At 44.5% G+C, this 22,376-nt stretch overlaps 1 protein-coding gene across 1 annotated transcript in view; it reads right to left on the bottom strand.

Annotated features, from left to right (window-relative positions):
• The window catches only part of LOC139388465 (neuroligin-2-like), an 80,192-nt gene that overhangs the window by 28,021 nt on the left and 29,795 nt on the right, over positions 1-22,376 (bottom strand). Inside the window, exons 3-4 of the mRNA XM_071135133.1 lie at positions 10,990-11,043; positions 2,620-2,769 (exon numbers count right to left, since the gene is read on the bottom strand). Coding sequence (XP_070991234.1) covers positions 2,620-2,769; positions 10,990-11,043 — 204 coding nt within the window. The remainder of the gene's footprint in view (positions 1-2,619; positions 2,770-10,989; positions 11,044-22,376) is intronic.

The following is a 22,376-nucleotide window of genomic DNA, read 5'->3' as shown; positions in this document are numbered from 1 at the left end:
AGAGATACTGCAAGTGTGTGTGTGTGTGTGTGTGTGTGTGTGTGTGTGTGTGTGTGTGTGTGCGCGCGCGCTGTGGCCATATTGCATTAACACATTTTGATTGAATGAATTCTTTGCTTCGCTGCAGATTTAAAAAGCACTTCTGATGGGTTATTTTTAGACTGTTCTCATCTCCCCTTCTGTTTCTCTCTGTTTCTCCTTCTCTCTCTAACGCTCTCTCTCTGTTTCTCCTTCTCTATCTAACGCTCTCTCTCTCTGTTTCTCCTTCTCTCTCTCTAACGCTCTCTCTCTGTTTCTCCTTCTCTCTCTAACGCTCTCTCTCTGTTTCTCCTTCTCTCTCTAACGCTGTATCTCTGTTTCTCCTTCTCTCTCTAAAGCTCTCTCTCTGTTTCTCCTTCTCTCTCTAACGCTGTATCTCTGTTTCTTCTTCTCTCTCTAACGCTCTCTCTCTGTTTCTCCTTCTCTCTCTAACGCTGTATCTCTGTTTCTCCTTCTCTCTCTAACGCTCTCTCTCTGTTTCTCCCTCTCTCTCTAACGCTCTCTCTCTCTGTTTCTCCTTCTCTCTCTAACGCTCTCTCTCTCTGTTTCTCCTTCTCTCTCTAACGCTCTCTCTCTGTTTCACCTTCTCTCTCTAACGCTCTCTCTCTCTGTTTCTCCTTCTCTCTCTAACGCTCTCTCTCTGTTTCTCCTTCTGTCTCTAACACTCTCTCTCTCTGTTTCTCCTTCTCTCTCTAACGCTCTCTCTCTGTTTCTCCTTCTCTTTCTAATGCTCTCTCTCTGTTTCTCCCTCTCTCATCTGTCTCTATCCCCCTTCTCTCTTGCTCCCTCCCTCTATATCCCCCTATCTCTCTCTTAAAGAGAGGCTGAAATCAGGTTGGCATATGTCAGTGTGCATGTGCATAAGTATGATATGATACTAAAGATTATGTGCTAAACATATTGTTGAAATGTCGAGCAGTTGTCTTTCTCTTTTTAGGCCAAAAATGGTTTGTCCAATGAGAGAGGTGGTGAGGGTGGATGGCACAATTTCTACTGTTACTTATTCAAATACGCACATGTACACATACACACACAATGCACACACACACACTAATACATGTATGCATAAATGCACCCACACACACAAGCACATACACGCATACACACAAACTCCCTAACAAACACAGACACACACACACACATACAAACTCACTAACAAACACACACACACACACACACACACACACACACACACACACACGCACACACACACACATATATAATCCCTTCAGTACAGTAGAGTAACCCAGTTGAAGCAGAACAGAGGGAGAGAGAGAGAGGTTAGTCTACTCGCCCACGTACCAAAATGTTCAACCATGTTAGAGGAATCGAGGACACTGCATCATCCCTCTGCATCGCTCAGCAAGATCGCTCTTTACCTCTGTGTCAGTGTGTGTGTGTGGTACACTACACAAGGGTAAATTACACACATACCTACATAATACATATACAGACGCACACACATGCAGTACATACACAACTACTACACACATGAGTATGTAAATCACACAGGAAAAGACTACTATTTGGCTTAAGAATGACGTGAACATGCACACCATTGAGGAGCATTTGGATCAGTCCATTACAGCGGCATGCAGCGCAAGGATTAAATAGTGCGTTAAGAAAACTGGAGTTCACACAGAGGATTGTTCTCACGCTCCACTCAATAATGTTTCCAGTTAGTCAGACAGATGTAGGAAAGCATAATAGCACATGAAACATGACCACAAAACAGACAGGCCCAAATTTAGCAGGACTGCTGCCAGGTGCACCTTAAACTCTCAAACCTCTCAACTGGCTGGCCCGGTCTGTCAATGACTGTCTGGGTCACATTTCACTCAGTTTACACTAGTGGGAAAGCTTGAACTGTATCATAAAATCCTCCAATTTCTCTCTTGAAGAATACTCTGATGTGTTGAGACAGGCTTGATACAGTTAACAAGATCCCATTACCCAACCTGGCAACCACAATGGATACTGTGGTGTACTGTATACAAACAAACACCCGTTGAAACAAGCAGGCAGTCAGCCCCGCAGAACAGCTGACTAAACTCCTGTCCACTGGCTCAGTCTGTACACAGGGCCAGACCACACAATGGTCAGGTCATGGTTCAGCTAGGGCCAGATGGATCTCCTGTTCAGGTCATGTGGTCAGGACAAAGCAGGACCTAGCTGTAGACTACAGATGTAGGATCAGGATTGGATCACTCTTTTGTTGCTGAAAATGTTCCTGCATTGCAGGAAATGCAGACTTGTAGTATTTTCAAGGTTTAAAAAAGCCTTCAAAAATGTGTAATTTCCATTTTAAAATGTAAGACTTGATTTGCCTTAACAAAAAATGTATCAACCCCTACTGGAAGATTTTCCTGCTTTAGGAGACTGGCTCAAATTAAGATCCTACATCTGTACAAGAATGACCCAGATCTTTTCCTGGTCAGTTTACATGATCAGGAAAAAAATCATTGCTCTATATAATTTCAAGACATCAAATTCAGGAGAGATAAACCATAGACTAAGAGTACTGAGGACTGACTGTGCAAACAGGAAGTGATGTCATAGTATGCCGACAGACATACTCACCAAGTACGCCCAGACGGTAGTTCATGGTGACCACGATGACGTTGCCGTAGGCTGCGAGGACGCTGGCGTCGAACATGTTTCCCGCCCCCTCCATGTAGGAGCCGCCATGAATGAACAACATCACCGGCTTCTTCCGACGGTCACGGATATCTGTGGGGAAGAGAGGGACATGGACACACACACACACACACACACACACACACACACACACACACACACACACACACACACACACACACACACACACACACACACACACACACACACACACACACACACACACACACACACACACAGGATGAGAGAAAGAGACAGAAGTAGGACAACTTTAGATTCTGAGGAACAGATGACATAACTTTTAGTGTATTTACAAAAAAACACCCACAGAAATGTCCACAGAACATCATTCACTCAAATCATATATCCATTTCTGCATATCCATTTCTGCATCAATCTCCCTTTTCTACTGTGGCCTCTCACCTTCAACTAAACTACATGACCAAAACACCTCTCATTCCACAGGCATGATTTAAAAACATCTTTATTTAACTAGGCAAGTCAGTTAAGAATACATTCTTATGTTCAATGATGGCCTAGAAACAGTGGGTTAACAGCCTTGTTCAGAACAACAGATTTTTACATTGTCAGCTCAGGGATTTGATTTTGCAACCTTTTGGTTATTAGTCCAACACTCTAACCACTTGGCTACCTGCTGGTTACTAGCCCAACACTCTAACCACTTGGCTACTTGCTGGTTACTAGCCCAACACTCTAACCACTTGGCTACCTGCTGGTTACTAGCCCAACACTCTAACCACTTGGCTACCTGCTGGTTACTAGCCCAACACTCTAACCACTTGGCTACTTGCTGGTTACTAGCCCAACACTCTAACCACTTGGCTACCTGCTGGTTACTAGCCCAACACTCTAACCACTTGGCTACCTGCTGGTTACTAGCCCAACACTCTAACCACTTGGCTACCTGCTGGTTACTAGTCCAACACTCTAACCACTTGGCTACCTGCTGGTTACTAGCCCAACACTTTAACCACTTGGCTACCTGCTGGTTACTAGCCCAACACTCTAACCACTTGGCTACCTGCTGGTTACTAGCCCAACACTAACCACTTGGCTATCTGCTGGTTACTAGCCCAACACTCTAACCACTTGGCTACCTGCCGCCCCTAGCTGAGGTGGTCCCCCCTTTGCTGTTAGAACAGCCTCCAATTTTCTAGGAAGGCTTTCACTAGATGTCGGAACATTGTTAAAGGGACTTGCTTCCATTCAGCAACAAAAGCATTAGTGAGGTCGGGCACGGAGGTTGGGCGATTAGGCCTGACTCGCAGTTGACGTCCCAATTCATCTTAAAGGTGTTCAATGGGTTTGAGGTCAGGGCTCTGTGCAGGCCAGTCAAGTTATTCCACACCGATCTCGACAAACCATTTCTGAATGGACCTCGCTTTGTGCACGGGGGCATTGTAATGCTGAAACAGTAATGGGCCTTCCCCAAACTGTTGTCACAATGTTGGAAGCACAGAATGATCTAGAATGTCATTGTATTCTGTAGCATTAAGATTTCACTTCAGTGGAACTAAGGGGCCTAGCCTGAATCATGAAAAACAGCCCCAGAACATTATTCCTTCTCCACCAAACATTAAAATTGGCACTATGCCTTGGGGCAGGTAGCGTTCTCCTGGCATCCCCCAGATGGTGCCAGATGGTGAAGCGTTATTCATCACTCCAGAGAACACATTTCCACTGCTCCAGAGTGCAATGGTGGTAAGTTTTACACCACTCCAGCCGACGCTTGGAATTGTGCATGGTGATCTTAGGCTTGTGTGCGGCTGCTCGGCCATGGAAACCCATTTCATGAAGCTACCGACAAACAGTTCTTGTACTGATGTTGCTTCCAGAGGCAGTTTGGAACTTGGTATTGAGTGTTGCAACCGAGGACAGACATTCCCACTTTTACAATAACAGCATTTACAGTTGACCAGGGCACCTCTAGCAGGGCAGAAATTAAACGAACTGACTTGTTGGAATGACGGTGCCGTCATATGACGGTGCTGTGTTGAAAGTCAGTGAGCCCTTCAGTAAGGCCATTCTACTGTCAAGGTTTGTCTATGTGCTCGATTTTATACACCTGTCAGCAACGGGTGTGGCTGAAATAGCCAAATTCACTAATTTTAAGGGGTGTCGACACACTTTTGTATATGCAGTGTATATCCCCAAAGTCTAAAACGTAAGCTTCTTCTCCTCATTCCTGACCTTCAAACTGAACTGAGAGAACATTATAAGTGAAAGCTATAGTGTTGGAACCTATCCAGTGGTTAGCCATATTAGATGTTAGAACATGGTGGTAGTGCTGTGGCAGTCTATGTATGTTTCTGTCCCCTCTTGTAGTGCTGTGCAACAAGTCTCCCTGGGTCCCCTCTCTCTGTGGAATTATGGCACAATCTGTAACTCTCACTGTCCCCTCCGGCGAGTTATGGTACAGTCTGCCACTGTCTCTCCTACTGTCCTCTCTGCAGTATGCTTGTACGGTCTGGGTTTCACAGGGTCCCCCCTCTCTGTGACGTGCTGTGGTATGGTCTGTGTGTCTTTAGTAGGGCAGAGCTGCCAGTGCTGCCCAGTTAGCCTAGCGTCTGCCCTGTGGATAATTCATATGAGAGCCAGACTTAGAGGAAACATAAATACCAGCACAGCATCTGTTTAGCCTGATGAGCTTCTGGAGTGGGAGATGGGAAAAGAGACAGGGAGATGGAGATAGAGGGAAAAATATACAGAGGAAGAGAGATGAGTAAATAAATAATGTAGAGAACGATGGGAAAAGAGAGAGAGAAAGGGGAGAGAGAGAGATAGAGAGAAAGAGATATGCACAGAGGCAGAGAGAAAGAGTACGTGCGAGAGAGAGAGAGAGAGAGAGAGAGAGAGAGAGAGAGAGAGAAAAGAGAGAGGAGTAGAAAGAGTAATGTCACAAGAAAATGGTGGGACAGGATGAGATCAAATAAACCGTTACAAAGTTGTACATGGCAAGGTCTCTTCACGGACACAGAGATGCATGTAGGAAACTTCACACACGTGAGCACACGGACACACACACACACATAGGCAGCTCCGATGCTGAGTCGCTATGGAAACTGCCTCTTGTCTCTCTAATAGAACCGCACCAGCCATTCCATTGCACTGACTCACTCTGAGCCTGTTGCCGTGGTAACACATTCTACTCACGTATTTGCATCACAACCTGAATCTCAGGTTACACATGCACCAGAGTGCATCACACACACACGCACACCCGCACTTGCATGTGCACACACACACCACTGCGTCAATACACACACATGCAGTCATCCTTCATAGAACATATTACAGTGCACTCGAGAGACTAAATACATTAAAGCCCTGACACACACACACAAATGACTTCCCCATCTCTCTTATGCAACCAACTTTGCATATGCGCACAATCATACAGCAATGGAGTGTGCACACACACATGCATACACACTCACACACACTCCATTCCCTTTCTCTCCAGTGTATTGTGTGTCTCTAGTGATTTCCCAGAGGAGATGTAAACAAGTTCAATTATCCCAGCATTACCAGGCCAGCAGAGCCCTTGGTGTGACGCCTGGCTAATGGATCAGCTCTCCTCTCTGTCACCAGGCAGTCACACACCACAAGCACATGACAAACAACACACACACAGAGACAGACAGCGACAGAGACATTGACAGAGAGGGACGCTCAGCACTGGACTGGAGAGTGTCACTCTTCTCCAGCAGAGCTAGGACAGCTAGAGCACCAGGTACTTTGTCTCTGAGAGTGTTGCTGTGGACGTCTGAGTGCTCTGTGTGTTTGTGAGCATGTGTTACCTCTAAAGGATGTAGGCCTTTGTGACAATCTATCTCGCTGTTCACCCACATAAAGCATTCAAATACCTCTGTGTGAATGGGCGCTAAGTGAACATAACGATTTGAGTTTATTATGTGTCCGTGTGTGAGCGTACGAGCCTAGCATGACGGCATGATAATGTACACGTTGCCGTATGTGTGTGTCTGTGCACGTGTTCAGGCTGACTAACAGAGGAAGGAGATGGGATGTGTGTTAGAGCCACCTGCAGGACTCTCCAGGTGTACGTGTCTCCTCAGAGAGACATTTCACTATGTGACTGACTCACATCGGGACATCCAGGAGGTTAACACTCCATCCAAACATGTCATTAACCTACGTTAGATAACGTTAACTAACCAACGTTACTTACATACCCAGTCACAGGGACAGCATGTAATATGTATGTAATATGTATGTAATATGTATATAATATGTATGTACTATGCATGTACTATGCATGTAATATGTATGTAATATGTATGTAATATGTATGTACTATGCATGTAATATGTATGTAATATGTATATACTATGCATGTAATATGTATGTAATATGTATGTAATATGTATGTACTATGCATGTAATATGTATGTAATATGTATGTCATATGTATGTAATATGTATGTAGTATGTATGTACTATGCATGTAATATGTATGTAATATGTATGTAATATGTATGTAATATGTATGTACTATGCATGTAATATGTATGTAATATGTATGTAATATGTATATAATATGTATATACTATGCATGTAATATGTATGTAATATGTATGTAATATGTATGTAATATGTATATAATATGTATATACTATGCATGTAATATGTATGTAATATGTATATAATATGTATGTAATATGTATATAATATGTATGTACTGTGCATGTAATATGTATGTAATATTAATATGGGTGTTATGGGTCCATCTGATAGGTTGACTGCTGCATACATACTGTGGATATTCTGTAGATCATAGACATTGTATGCAGCTGTTCATCACTCTGTACAGTGCGTGGAACTCATTCATTCTTTATGGAGGTCTTTCTAAGCATCAGCACAAGAGCTAACCTTGTAGCAGGGGTCTGGACTGACCCAGTCAGACTAGTCCATCCTCCTCCACATTTAATAGATTGGTTGAACAGTGCAGAAGAGAACCTCCCTGGGACAGTTGTTTTTCTTCTCGTCAAGACCAGTACGTAGGGGATCTAGTTTGGGGCGTTTATTATAGGCCTGCTACAGTGCATTAGGTTAGGTTTGTCATGCCTTCCCATTCCCTGTGTTGTGTGGGTGCTGATGCCCCTGTTTGTATGTGATGGAGTGTGTGTTGGTGTAGGATGTGTATGTGAAAGAAAGTGATGTAGAGTGATTTAGTGTCTGTGTACTGTATGTGTGACTTCACACGTGTTAGTACATGATACGAGTGCATATGTTAGTGCATGATAAGAGTACATGATAAGAGTGCATATGCTAGTGCATGATAAGAGTGCATGATAAGAAGGCATGTGTTTGTGCATGATAAGAGTGCATAATAAGGGTGCATGATAAGAGTTAATGTGTGCATGTGGGAGGGGAGCAAAGAGAATTGTCTCACTCAGCCACCATCAGCCTATATCCAAGGCCTACAGGGCCAAAAGGGCCCTCACTGTTCTGCCTGCTTCAAAACAGCCCCTGAAACACTGGCACACTATTCTCGCTCCTTTCCTTCCTTCCTCTCCTCTCCTCTCATCTCTTCGTAACCCGCCACTCTCCCTCTCCCCTTCTCTCTGCCTTTCTTCTGCTGCTGCTCTCTCTCCCCCCTCCACCCTTGCTGCTGTTGCTCTCTCCCCCTCCACCCTTGCTGCTGTTGCTCTCTCTCCCTCCTCCACCCTTGCTGCTGTTGCTCTCTCCCCCTCCACCCTTGCTGCTGTTGCTCTTTCTCCCCCCTCCACCCTTGCTGCTGTTGCTCTCTTCCCCTCCACCCTTGCTGCTGTTGCTCTCTCCCCCTCCACCCTTGCTGCTGTTGCTCTCTCCCCCCTCCACCCTTGCTGCTGTTGCTCTCTCCCCCCTCCACCCTTGCTGCTCTCTCCCCCCCTCCACCCTTGCTGCTCTCTCCCCCCTCCACCCATGCTGCTCTCCCCCCTCCACCCTTGCTGCTCTCTCCCCCCTCCACCCTTGCTGCTCTCTCCCCCCTCCCCTTGCTGCTCTCTCCCCCCTCCACCCTTGCTGCTCTCTTCCCCCCTCCCCTTGCTGCTCTCTCCCCCCTCCACCCTTGCTGCTCTCTCCCCCCTCCACCCTTGCTGCTCTGTCCCCCATCCACCCTTGCTGCTCTCTCTCCCCCTCCACCCTTGCTGCTCTCTCTCCCCTCCACCCTTGCTGCTCTCTCCCCTCCACCCTTGCTGCTCTCTCTCCCTTCCACCCTTGCTGCTCTCTCTCCCCTCCACCCTTGCTGCTCTCTCTCCCCTCCACCCTTGCTGCTCTCCCCCCCTCCACCCTTGCTGCTCTCTCTCCCCTCCACCCTTGCTGCTCTCTCCCCCCCTCCACCCTTGCTGCTCTCTCCCCCCTCCACCCGTGCTGCTCTCCCCCCCCTCCACCCTTGCTGCTCTCTCTCCCCTCCACCCTTGCTGCTCTCTCCCCCCTCCACCCGTGCTGCTCTCCCCCCCTCCACCCTTTCTGCTCTCTCCCCCCTCCACCCTTGCTGCTCTCTCCCCCCCTCCACCCTTGCTGCTCTCTCCCCCCTCCACCCTTGCTGCTCTCTCCCCCCTCCACCCTTGCTGCTCTGTCCCCCCTCCACCATTGCTGCTCTCTCTCCCCCCTCCACCCTTGCTGCTCTCTCTCCCCCTCCACCCTTGCTGCTCTCTCTCCCCTCCACCCTTGCTGCTCTCTCTCCCCTCCACCCTTGCTGCTCTCTCCCCCTCCACCCTTGCTGCTCTCTCTCCCCTCCACCCTTGCTGCTCTCTCCCCCCTCCACCCTTGCTGCTCTCTCCCCCCTCCACCCTTGCTGCATTTCTCTCCCTTCATCTCAGCCTTACTAGTCTCTTGATATTGGACTGCATTCTCTCTCACTTCCTCTCTTCTGTACCTCTCTCTTTCTCACTATTTTCCATCCTATTCTCCCACTCATCCACCCTCTCTTCCTCCCTCTCTCTCACTTTCAAAGCTCTATAAATGTCATTTCATCATGCACTTGTCTTCATCACCACTATTTTTTCCATTTTCTCCCCCTCCTCGCCCTCCCCTGTGCTCTCAGCGCTCCCCTCTCCCTTTCTCTTTCATCTCTCTTCTGTCATTCTGCTCCTCTCCTCCAGATTCATGTACGCATCCTTCCCTCTCTTTTCACCGTTAAGAAACCGCACAATTGGATTAGCTAGATCTGTCTCTTTTTAAACCATAGCAATTAGAGACGGCAGAATGGGAGAAATGAACACGGAAACAGCAAACACACCTTAACACATACAATCAAGCACCTACACATACACACAGCCCGAGTGGATGCAAACACAAACATATGCACACACACGCACACAAACACAATAGTGTGATCTTTCAGACCTCTTGATTATATAAAGACAAAGCATCATTCCCCTGGCTAGTTTTAACAACTAGTTACATGGTTTCCTAGATGTGTAATGTTTGTGGGACAGTAACCTTCACCGCTTGGAATCGTATCCAAATGCCAGCACCCCCCTACAAACAAACTGTATTGCCTTTACTGTAAAAACCCACCTATTCCCCAACAAATAATCAAATAAAGAAATGGTCAAGTGGATCAATCAAAAGACCCAATCTACACAATGCAGTTAAAGAACATCTATTAAACAAAATATAAAGTATTCACCTTTTGGATGGTGCAAGACAGAGGACAGTCAAAACAGCATGACTTGTAAAAAGTGATATGCAAATAAAATTTGACTATATACCAAAAAAGGAGAAAATGGCTGTGGCAGCGGTGTGTGGAACAATTGAGGTTTGTGTGTATATATGTGTGTGTGTGTGTGTGTGTGTGTGTGTGTGTGTGTGTGTGTGTGTGTGTGTGTGTGTGTGTGTGTGTGTGTGAGAGAAAAAGACAGAGAGAAAGACAGAGAAAGAGAGAGAGAGAAAGTCAGAGAGAAACAGTGAGAGAAAGACAGAGACAGAGAAAGACAGAGAGAGAAACAGAGCAAGAGAGAGCAAATGAAAGAGAGGCTAGCGAAGGAAAAAGCTAGATGAGAGAGATGATAGATGAGAGGGGAGTATGTCTGTCTATATCAGTCTACTTCACAACATTACCGTTGAGTTATCTATTCTAGCTAGCTTTTAGCTATGGTATCAAATATAATATATTATGTGTATATTGTTATACTTATTACATTTTTGTGAGACGATTACAATTAATGAGATAATTATAATAGTGATTACACTTACAGACACCAACATATAATGTCAGTTTGTTATTCTATCCCCTCCAAAAGTTTGAAAAATACCACAAAAGGGTTAAACATGCTGCAAAAATACCTTCATCCCTTGGTTTGTTCATTGTAGACTCATCGTGTTTTTTTGTGAGAGGACCTAAGGTTCAGAAAAAAGGGAGGAAAAAGAGAAAAGAGAAAATTGAAAAAGATTTAACTTTGCTGAAAACAAAAAAGAAACCAAGGGAGGAGAAAAATGGCAAACCAGCAAGAGACTAGCGTTGCACGGTATACCGGTTACCACGGTAACATCACGATACCAAAACATCATGATACTTCTGATACATTTTTTTGAATACCGTAGTACTGTTTCATATGATACTGACTTTTTCAGCCCTAGTGAACTAAAAAACCTGCTACAAAATGTTTAAATTCAGTTGAATTGAAGCAACAGCCACTAGTCTCTGGTATGCACAGGTCCAATCATATTCACTTCCAAGCTCACATCACGTGTAGCAGCTGTAATCAGCCAGCATAACCCCCTACCAGCTATAACCATAACTACCAGCCCTCATTCACCCGCTTCTCTCCTTCTGCTCTTCATGAGCATCTATTCCTCAGTCAGTTAAAAAATATATCGTTTAGCCTGATGGCGACGGGGATGCAGACCCTGATGAGTCTTCTGTTGTTAGTTGTACATTTGTTACATTGGAGCAGCACGCAGAGCGAGCAATGATGATACATCAGCTGTTATAATCAAGAGCACAGACCAGTCTGAGTTTGAAGTTCACTGTCAAGCAGCCTTTTGAGTGTCAGAGGGGGAAAATGGAGCACTGCATGGCGACAGGCCTGCTTGCAGCTTTACAACAGAGGAAACGGCTTGTCTCCAGCCTAAACAGTAAAGAAATATGACCCATATTAACGGAGATCCCTTTTTTTCTTTCGGTTGGGATAGTTTCACAAACCATGTGGCGGGCCATTTTAAACTGATCTAATTATTGGTTTGAAAGAAACAATGTTGTTCAGTCATGATACCTACCTAGCTAACAACCTGGTAACTTGACAGTAGGTTTAGGCTAATTTGGCACAGGAAGAAAGGAAAAGGTTCTGCTACTCATGAAATGTGCTTCAAAGGTAGGATTCATATATAATGTAAGCCTAAACTATACTGAACAAAAACCTAAATGCAACATGTAAAGTGTTGGTCCCATGTTTCATGAGCTGAAATCACAGAAATGTTCCATAAGCACAAAAAGCGTATTTAGCTGAAATGTATTCAACCATTTTTGCACAATTCCTAGAAGCTGAAAATGTCCCAGTTCTTCCGTGGCCTACATACTCACCAGACATGTCACCCATTGAACATGTTTGGGATGCTCTGGACTGACGTGTACAACAGCATGCTCCAGTTCCCGCCAATATCCAACAATATCCAACTTCGCACAGCCATTGAAGAGGAGTGGGACAACATTCCACAGGCCACAATCAACAGCCTGATCAACTCTATGAGATGAGTCGTGCTGCATGATGGTGGTCACACCGGATACTGACTGGTTGTCTGATCCACGCCCCTACTTGCAAAAAAATAAAAAGGTATCTGTAACCAACAGATGCATATCTGTATTCCCAGTCACGTGAAATTCATAGACTGGGGCCGAATGAATTGATTTAAATTGAATGATTTCCTTATATGAACTGTAACTCAGTAAAATAAAAATAAAATTGTTGCGTGTTGCGTTTATATTTTTGTTCAGTATATATAAAAAATGGATTTCTTTCTGGTGCTATTCTGTTTGGTGCATAACGCTTTAACGTTGGGAAAGTTTTTGTGTTTGTAGGAGAGAGAGAGAGAGTGGTGTGTGTGTGTGTGTGTGTGTAACTGAAGAGTAGAATGTTTCAGACAGTGTTTTCCCCTCACTGACACAATAACAAGCAGATCATTATGCAGTGTTTTCCCCTTACTGACACAATAACAAGCAGATCATTATGCAGTGTTTTCCCCTTACTGACACAATAACAAGCAGATCATTATGCAGTGTTTTCCCCTTACTGACACAATAACAAGCAGATCATTATGCAGTGTTTTCCCCTGACACAATAACAAGCAGATCATTATGCAGTGTTTTCCCCTTACTGACACAATAACAAGCAGATCATTATGCAGTGCTTTCCCAAGCAGATCATTATGCAGTGACACAATAACAAGCAGATCATTATGCAGTGTTTTCCCCTTACTGACACAATAACAAGCAGATCATTATGCAGTGTTTTCCCCTTACTGACACAATAACAAGCAGATCATTATTCAGTGTTTCCCCCTTACTGACACAATAACAAGCAGATCATTATGCAGTGTTTTCCCCTTACTGACACAACGACAAGCAGATCATTATGCAGTGTTTTCCCCTCACTGACACAATAACAAGCAGATCATTATGCAGTGTTTTCCCCTTACTGACACAATAACAAGCAGATCATTATGCAGTGTTTTCCCCTTACTGACACAATAACAAGCAGATCATTATGCAGTGTTTTCCCCTTACTGACACAATAACAAGCAGATCATTATGCAGTGTTTTCCCCTTACTGACACAATAACAAGCAGATCATTATGCAGTGTGTTCCCCTTACTGACACAGTGACAAGCAGATCATTATGCAGTGTTTCCCCCTCACTGACACAATAACAAGCAGATCATTATGCAGTGTTTCCCCCTCACGGACACAATGACAGGCAGATCATTATGCAGTGTTTCCCCCTTACTGACACAATAACAAGCAGATCATTATGCAGTGTTTCCCCCTCAATGACACAATAACAAGCAGATCATTATGCAGTGTTTCCCCCTTACTGACACAATAACAAGCAGATCATTATGCAGTGCTTTCCCCTTACTGACACAATAACAAGCAGATCATTATGCAGTGTTTTCCCCTTACTGACACAATAACAAGCAGATCATTATGCAGTGTGTTCCCCTTACTGACACAATAACAAGCAGATCATTATGCAGTGTTTCCCCCTCACTGACACAATAACAAGCAGATCATTATGCAGTGTTTTCCCCTTACTGACACAATAACAAGCAGATCCTTATGCAGTGTGTTCCCCTTACTGACACAATAACAAGCAGATCATTATGCAGTGTTTCCCCCTCACTGACACAATAACAAGCAGATCATTATGCAGTGTTTTCCCCTTACTGACACAATGACAGGCAGATCATTATGCAGTGTTTCCCCCTTACTGACACAATGATAAGCAGATCATTATGCAGTGCTTTCCCCTTACTGACACAATAACAAGCAGATCATTATGCAGTGTTTCCCCCTCACTGACACAATAACAAGCAGATCATTATGCAGTGTTTCCCCCTTACTGACACAATAACAAGCAGATCATTATGCAGTGCTTTCCCCTTACTGACACAATAACAAGCAGATCATTATGCAGTGTTTTCCCCCCGACTGACACAATGACAAGCAGATCATTATGCAGTGTTTTCCCCTTACTGACACAATAACAAGCAGATCATTATTCAGTGTTTCCCCCCGACTGACACAATGATAAGCAGATCATTATGCAGTGCTTTCCCCTTACTGACACAATAACAAGCAGATCATTATGCAGTGCTTTCCCCTTACTGACACAATAACAAGCAGATCATTATGCAGTGCTTTCCCCTTACTGACACAAGAAGAAGCAGATCATTATGCATGTATATTCCTCTAGCCATATCACAGGTAGGCCTTTGCAAATATGAGCAAATCAGACATAATATCTAGTATTATATTATGCACTTAACAGTGTGAAGTTAAATTAAATGTGTTGTATTGAGTAGAAGTGTGAATTTCAGTGACAGGTTTTTGGAGAATGTTTTGAAAATGGATGCCAGGTCACAGATTCAGATTCATTCATATCATGATACTTGGCCTGGTGTCGTATCGTTTGTTAAAATGTTATTATTTTAACAACACAACAAGAGACTATCTTCTCTCTCATTTACAAAAGACTCCCAAACAACCGAAAGCCAAACGTAAGAGAGCATTACAAATACAGCTTGTCCTGCGGAGACAGCCCCAAACTAGTCTGTTTCACTGCACAGGATCTAGTTGAGAGGTGCCTGCTGAAAGACCCTAGAGAACATTTCCCATTTATTCCCTACACATCAGTGCTTTGTAGAGGAAAATCAATGAGGAGAATCAAGCCATCATTCTTTGTGGTTAGAAGGCAGGCAGGAGAATGCCAACCCATCATTGCGCATCTGCCCACTCAGCCCCTTAGCTCAATGCTACAGCCCTCAGGCTACAGCGTATCCGGGCCCTCATCACGTCCACAGGGTATGTCCTGCCAGGATACATGACTACATTCGGAGGATGACCAGGGACATACACATACATACACACGCACGCACGCACGCATAAACTTAAGCACACACAATTCACAAATTCATACACACAAAAACATCCCATCCAGAGACATCAATGCCCTCGTCAGAATGTCCCTCCCTCCTCCTGAGTATCCCTACAGGGAGCCTGGCAGGGGGTGGTGGTTCAGTATTTACACAGCCATGTGAGGGCTTCTGACAGGGCTCCCCTACGCCAAGGTCACACAGGTGGCCCACATTAAGCTTTAATGTTAACAGTGGTTAAACGTTCCATAGGGGACAGCCAATAACAAGCATTATCAGAGTGACCCCCCCCCACCCTTCTGGCACGCCGCTCTCTTTAAGCCTGGCCGATAGGGATCCTGTTCATTTGTTTATTGTCTCGATCTGTCAGTGGAGCGCTACATGGCCGGCACAATCACTACACGGCTTTTATAGTCCCTCTCAATCACTTTTAGGATTCAGCACACTATCCTGTCCCCACACCCGACACGCACGTGCACACACACACGCACACACAGCCACCTGGCATGCTAGCTTTGCTAACACCACTCTCTCCCTTTCTGTTATAGGGTGCTAACGACACGCTACTTTCTCCCTACGTGTTGGCGATACACTCACTCATTTAAAAAACACAGTGTACTCTCTGTTGGTGAGCCAGCAGCTTTATCACTCTCACAGTGTGCTAACTACATCTCTTCGCCTGTCTTCTGATGGCTCCCTCATAGGGTGCTAACTACATCTCTCCGCCTGTCTTCTGATGGCTGCCACATAGGGTGCTAACTACAGCCTCTGTCTGAGACAGATCTATTGGCAAAACGCACGACCAACCCTCTGCAGTAGTGGATGAATGGCAGTCTGGATGAGGGACGCACTCAGACCAGCAGCACTGCTCTCTCTCGGTCTCTGTTCTCAATTCAATTACATTTAAGGGGCTATTTTGACATGGGAAACATATGTAACATTTCCAAAGCAAGTGAACTAGATAATAAACAAAAGTGAAATAAAATAGAAAAAAATAAACAGTAGATATTACACTCACACAAGTTCCAAAAGAATAAAGACATTTCAGATGTCATATTATGTCTACAGTGTTGTAACAATGTTCAAATAGTTACAATGTGCAAAAAGTAAAAAATGGAAAATAAATAAACATAAATATGGGTTGTATTTACAATTGTGTTTGTTCTTCACTGGTTGCCCTTTTCTTGTGGCAACAGGTCATACATATTGCTGCTATGATGGCACACTGTGGTATTTCACCTAGTAGATATGGGAGTTTATCAAAATTGCTTTGTTTTCTAATTATTTGTGGATCTGTGTAATCTGAGGTCATACATTTGGCAGGAGGTTAGGAAGCTCAGTTTCCACCTCATTTTGTGGGCAGTGTACACATCAAATCAAATCAAATCAAATGTATTTCTATAGCCCTTCGTACATCAGCTGATATCTCAAAGTGCTGTACAGAAACCCAGCCTAAAACCCCAAACAGCAAGCAATGCAGGTGTAGAAGCACGGTGGCTAGGAAAAACTCCCTAGAAAGGCCAAAACCTAGGAAGAAATCTAGAGAGGAACCAGGCTATGTGGGGTGGCCAGTCCTCTTCTGGCTGTGCCGGGTGGAGATTATAACAGAACATGGCTAAGATGTTCAAATGTTCATAAATGACCAGCATGGTCCAAGAATAATACATAACCTGTCTTCTCTTGAGAGCCAGGTCTGCCTATGGCGGCCTTTCTCAATAGCAAGGCTATGCTCACTGAGTCTGTACATACTCAAAGTTTTCCTTAAGTTTGGTCAGTCCCAGTGGTCAGATATTCTGCCACTGCGTACTCTCTGTTTAGGGCTAGTTTGCTCTGTTTTTCTGTTAATTATTTCCGATGTGTCAAGTAATTATCAAGTAATCGCTTTGTAGAATTTAGCGGCTCTTTTCTGGATCTCTCTCTCTCTCTCTCTCTCTCTCTCTCTCTCTCTCTTCTCAATTTTATGGGGAAGCGATAATATTTAACAGATTTCCTCCCACCCCTAGGCCTCCCAGGTGTAAGGACAGTTCCATTAAAGGGGTTCAGGGTGAGAGGGGCGAGGGAGGGGAGGGATGAGGCACGACAGTTAGACAGACTAGTAATGGAGGGGAAGGTAGATTAGGCCCCTGCCAAGTCAGCACTTTCCCAGCAACACTCTAAAACCACACCTAACCGCTTAATGGTGAACACTGTGATTTTAAACCTGCTCTAATACCCATTAAAGAGCTTAAGCTGCGCACAGGGAGTAGTTCCACTGAAATGGACCCGTCTTCCTTTGAAATGGAGCGGCAGACTTCAGTTAAAGACTTTACATGGGCCTAATGCTTCCTGCTTCCTGGAAGCCCATGACTCTGTGACGAGAGATGAGACTCAATCTGAGATGATTGTTGGATGTGTTCAGTTGGGTTCTGTTGTGCTGTCAAAGCAGGATTTTGTTTAAAGGGGGGGAAACATTTGATGTGCTGGAGCACAATGTGGGATGTTTTCTGCAGTGCATATTGGGATGCGACAAGCAGGTATGACAGCATTGTTTCCTAACAGAGACAGTGACAGCGACAGAGACATGGCTCTGTGGGGAGAGAAACAAACAGGTTTGCCTGTGTTCAGTGACGGTGTCAGAACTGTGTAGTGTGCTGGAGCTGGGGCCTGCTCTCACAGCTAGCTGACAGAGACAGCGCTACAGAATTGTCAGTTCCATGTGGCCAGCCAGACAGTTAGAGTAGGCGATAGCTACAGTACCTATACACCTGCTTGAATGGCTTGGCAAGAATGGCCTCAATGTTCCCAAGGTTTTCCAAGAACACCTTAATACAAACATTGATTCTTGAAACACTCACGAATACTCCACCAGACATACAGTACATCACAAACACACATTTACTATACCTCATTTCCACTTTCCTCATCTCTCGATGGTCATCGGTTTCACTCTAAGGAACTCATTGTTACATTTCCAGGAAAACAATGTTGTATGGAGGCACAACAGGTCTGGTACACAATGGTAGACATATTATTTGTCCGCTTACTATTATACAAGAATATTGCAGTTCGATTTGAAAGCCTTGGTTTCTAGTCAGGTTAAAAAGCGCAAATAGAATAGCCTCCTGAGTGGCTCAGCGGTCTAAGGCACAGCATCGCAGTACTGAGTCGTCACTACAGCCTGGGGTTTGATCCCAGCCGACTGTGCCTTAGACCTTAGACCAATTGTGCACCACCTTATGGGACTCCCAGTCACTGTGACTGGGAGTCCCATAAGGCGGTGCACAATTGGCCCAGCATTTCCACGTTAGGGTAGGGTTTGGCCGTGAGAGCTTTCCTTGGCTCATCGTGCTCTAGTGACTCCTTGTGACGGGTCGGGCACCTACAAAGCAAAGTTGAACAGCGTTTCCTCCGACACATTGGTTTGGCAGGCTTCTGGGTTAAGCGAGCAGGTGTTAGGAAGCAGCGCGGCTTCGCGGTTAATGTTTCGAAGGACGTATGACTCGACCTTCGCCTCTCCCAAGCCTTTTGGGAAGTAGCAGCAATGAGATAGTTGGTAGTTACAATTGGATATCACAAAATTGGGGAGAAATAGGGGGTAAAATTGCAAAAAAAAAAGGGCAAATAGCCTTTTTCCATTTCTGTCATTCTTACATTCTTTTGCAGTTTTCCCCTTGATTTGAACACTGTTTATTAGGCTAAGTGAACTTGGCTGTGTCACGGTTCCACCAGTCACCAGAGGGCAGCAGAGACCGTCCTAGAGACATTTACAACACTCGGGTGTGTCCTATATATTCGTTATGATTTCCCTGTTAAAATAGGTGTTTTTTCTGTTGTCCTTTGCAGAAGCTTGAATTGTTTAGCGTGTGCGTTCGTTTCCTGAGTGCGTTTTCGAGACTTGGTGTTCGTTGTTTTTCAAGTGTACTGTGATCCTGCGGCTACCGATTCTAAGTATCCTTAATCACGGATCCCTCGTCTTGTCTCTTCTCTGCACCTGGGTCCAACCTCACCAAGTCACAGGCAGAAAACAGATGCAGCCAGTACTAGTAGTGTGATGCAACCAAAAGAGTGAGAAAAACATCTTAAGCATAATAATCATCCACACCGAAAAAACTAACTGAATAATGTGAACAAGCTTGATTTGAATATGTGCACTTGAAATGTAGCTGGGTCAACATTGGTATACAGTGTCCATCTCAGATTGACTTACTGGCATTCAATGAAATCCAATGGATTGGTCATTTTAACTCAGCTCCTGTCCTGTTTAAAGAGCAACTGAACACACTGATTCTGCATGTGTTTCTCTGTTGCTCATTAAGAAAAAGTAGATTTCCGTCTTGGAGTAAGGTTGGATGTGACAGTTGCTGATGTTTGTCCCCCATGAGACACCATAGGAACAAAGCCCGTATAATTTCCTCAAAATAGTCCGAATTAAAACGTAAAAATCTGTAATTCATTTGGACATTTTTGCAGAGGAGGTTTTAGTCGTGCAATTTTTCATCTTGCTACAACGTTTGGGGCAGTATTTCTCAAGTAAAAAAATATATATTTAAAAAGTAAGTGCGCACCGTGTTTCGTTATGTAAACAAAGTCCAATCCGCTGCCTGCTGGGCAGAGCTGAGTTTCCCAAAAGCATCGTAACACTAAGATCATCTTTCGTCCATTTTGTTTCAATGGAATTAAGATGCTCTTAGTGCTAAGATGCTTCTGGGAGACCCAGGTCTGGTCTGTCTCACTGTCTGTGTGTTATGCTGTAATATTAGATAGAGTGCAAACACCACATCAGTGTATCCATCTGTATTAGTGAGCATTGTTGAAATCAAAACCCAACCCTCAAGTAATTCATGATGAACTCACTTACTAAACTCTGTTTTGGATGAGACTGACTTTATGACTAAAATGATCCTATTTACACTTTGTAGTCAATTTTGACACTAGAATAAATGTTTCTGACTTATATAGATGCCACATAGGGCGTTTTCTACCAGAGAAGTTCTTTATTGCCTTCAGTTGCTCTTTAAAATACAGGGAGCCCACCTCCCAGTTATAAAAAACTGTTTCTCCATGTTTGAGTGAGCATGGAGCGGCCTGAACACAAGCTGCCGTCTGCTGTCCTTGTCCATTTCCCCAGTTCTGTAAAAGGGATGAAGCTGCATTTGGTCACGTCTGTGCTGTGTGTTTGACGAGGTGTCTGACACAGCATCAAGCCTCCACCATGTCCCTGCCAGCGGCTCAAAGTACTCCCAGTTTCATCCTCCCCCCACCCTCCCTCCGTCCCTGGCTTTGTGGCCATGCCTGCTGAAATATGTTTTTCAATAAAGAGTCTGGACGGTAAACGGCCACTCCGCCAGCGATAAAAATGAAGGATCGGAGGCTCTTGGCTGAGGAGAGTCTGGAGGAAATAGGAAGGCAATGACACAGTGCTCTCACCGAGCAGGCTGACGGCTGGCATAGCACAGGAGATTCTCTATGTGAGGGAACTAGGCACAGCTGGACTAAATAGAGCCCCTATGTGTGTGTGTTTGTGTGTGTGTGTGTCGACTCACTTCTCGCTCTCACATTAGGTTTTCTTTCCATTATTCTAAAAAGCCATTTGAATTTAATTTGAGTTGAGGACGCAGCAGGCTACATAGCGGCCTGGTGGGGAAGGACATGGAACTGATTTGCATTCAGAGCCTGTGACCTCATCTACCTCAGTCCGCATAGACAGGAAGGAGGGAGTGGGTATGCACATCAATATTTGTCACATGCGCTGAATACAACAGGTGTAGTAGACCTTAAGGCCTTAAATAAACTTAAGTAATCAAATATAATCAAATCAAAAAGTAACACAATATATTTACATAACAAAAATGAAGCAATATACAGGTACAGAGAGAAGGAAGGAGGGAGGAGCTCAGAGGCAGAGAGCAGAGGGGGTTCTGCCTGAGTATTTCCTCCTATGGTATTACTCTTAACATTGGGCAGAAATGTGTCATGTGTAGTTTCCTCTGTGCTCTGTGAGTGTTGGGTCATTCTAAGGCCTCAGATACAGGTAGCAGATGGGGGTACATTAGAGGGCCAGGGGCCTCGGGCACTTGGGCATGTGGGATATGGAACTGTGATATGTGGAAACTGTAATAATTCATATACCAGAGGCAAGTTAAAATATGCCAATACTGAACATGGAAAATTCATGTTTTGAAAATCAAGAACACTCAATTCTTTCTCTCACACACAAATAAGCAAACAGGAAGTAACACACAGGGACAGCAACAGGCCTGTGTGAGCAGTGACCCTAACAATAAGTGACAGACTTTGACAAGAACACAAGTCACATGTAAAAAACACTCTCTCTCACAGACAGGCACTCCTGTAGCCTTGGGAATAACCAAATCACACACACTCAGTTTTCCTCACAAGCAGGATACACCACCTCAACGTGACATAATGGTATACAGCAATCTCTCCCCCTCCTCCCACTACTTAGAGAGTACTTAGACAAGATGTACAACTTAACTCACACGGCCCTGTTTATATACTGTTCAGTGTTCAAGGTGCTGCCTCACTTAACAAAATGATTAAACGCAATTAACCAACAGGATGGAACATTTCCGATGGCCAGGACGAGACAGATTCCAGCAGTGTTTTTGGTGCCCCTCGTTTTCCATGCCAGCCCAAAGACGCTCGCTTTCAAAGGCATCCCCCCTTTTGTGTAAATGGAATTAGATAAACCTTTAGTTTCTGGGCTAATTAACTGTGGTGTTGCTGTGCGCTATGAAAGAGCTAGCTACAGTACTGTACTCAAAGACCTCTCATTTCCCCAGCAGAACAATCCTGATCCAATTTTCACCAGATCAAGGGCTGCTGGGATAGCAAAAAATAAAATAATTTGTTTGAGGTTTGTTCTTGCATCAAAGACAATCCACACGATGGTTCTTCTGTAGTGTCATATTCTATTTATTTATTTGTTTATTATGTTCATATCAGTCCACTCCTCCACCACCCCACACATCACCATCCCAATCTGCATTTACATTATACTCTGGAGCTTCAAATGACTACTGAGCAGTCACCATCTTTTTGTTTGGCTGTGGAACATATTGATCGGATCAAAACGGAAATGA

This window comes from Oncorhynchus clarkii, chromosome 29, assembly GCF_045791955.1.
Source record: "Oncorhynchus clarkii lewisi isolate Uvic-CL-2024 chromosome 29, UVic_Ocla_1.0, whole genome shotgun sequence".
Lineage (NCBI taxonomy): Eukaryota > Metazoa > Chordata > Actinopteri > Salmoniformes > Salmonidae > Oncorhynchus > Oncorhynchus clarkii.
The sequence above is the reverse complement of the archived record's forward strand: the minus strand, read 5'-3'. Positions and strand labels throughout refer to the sequence as shown.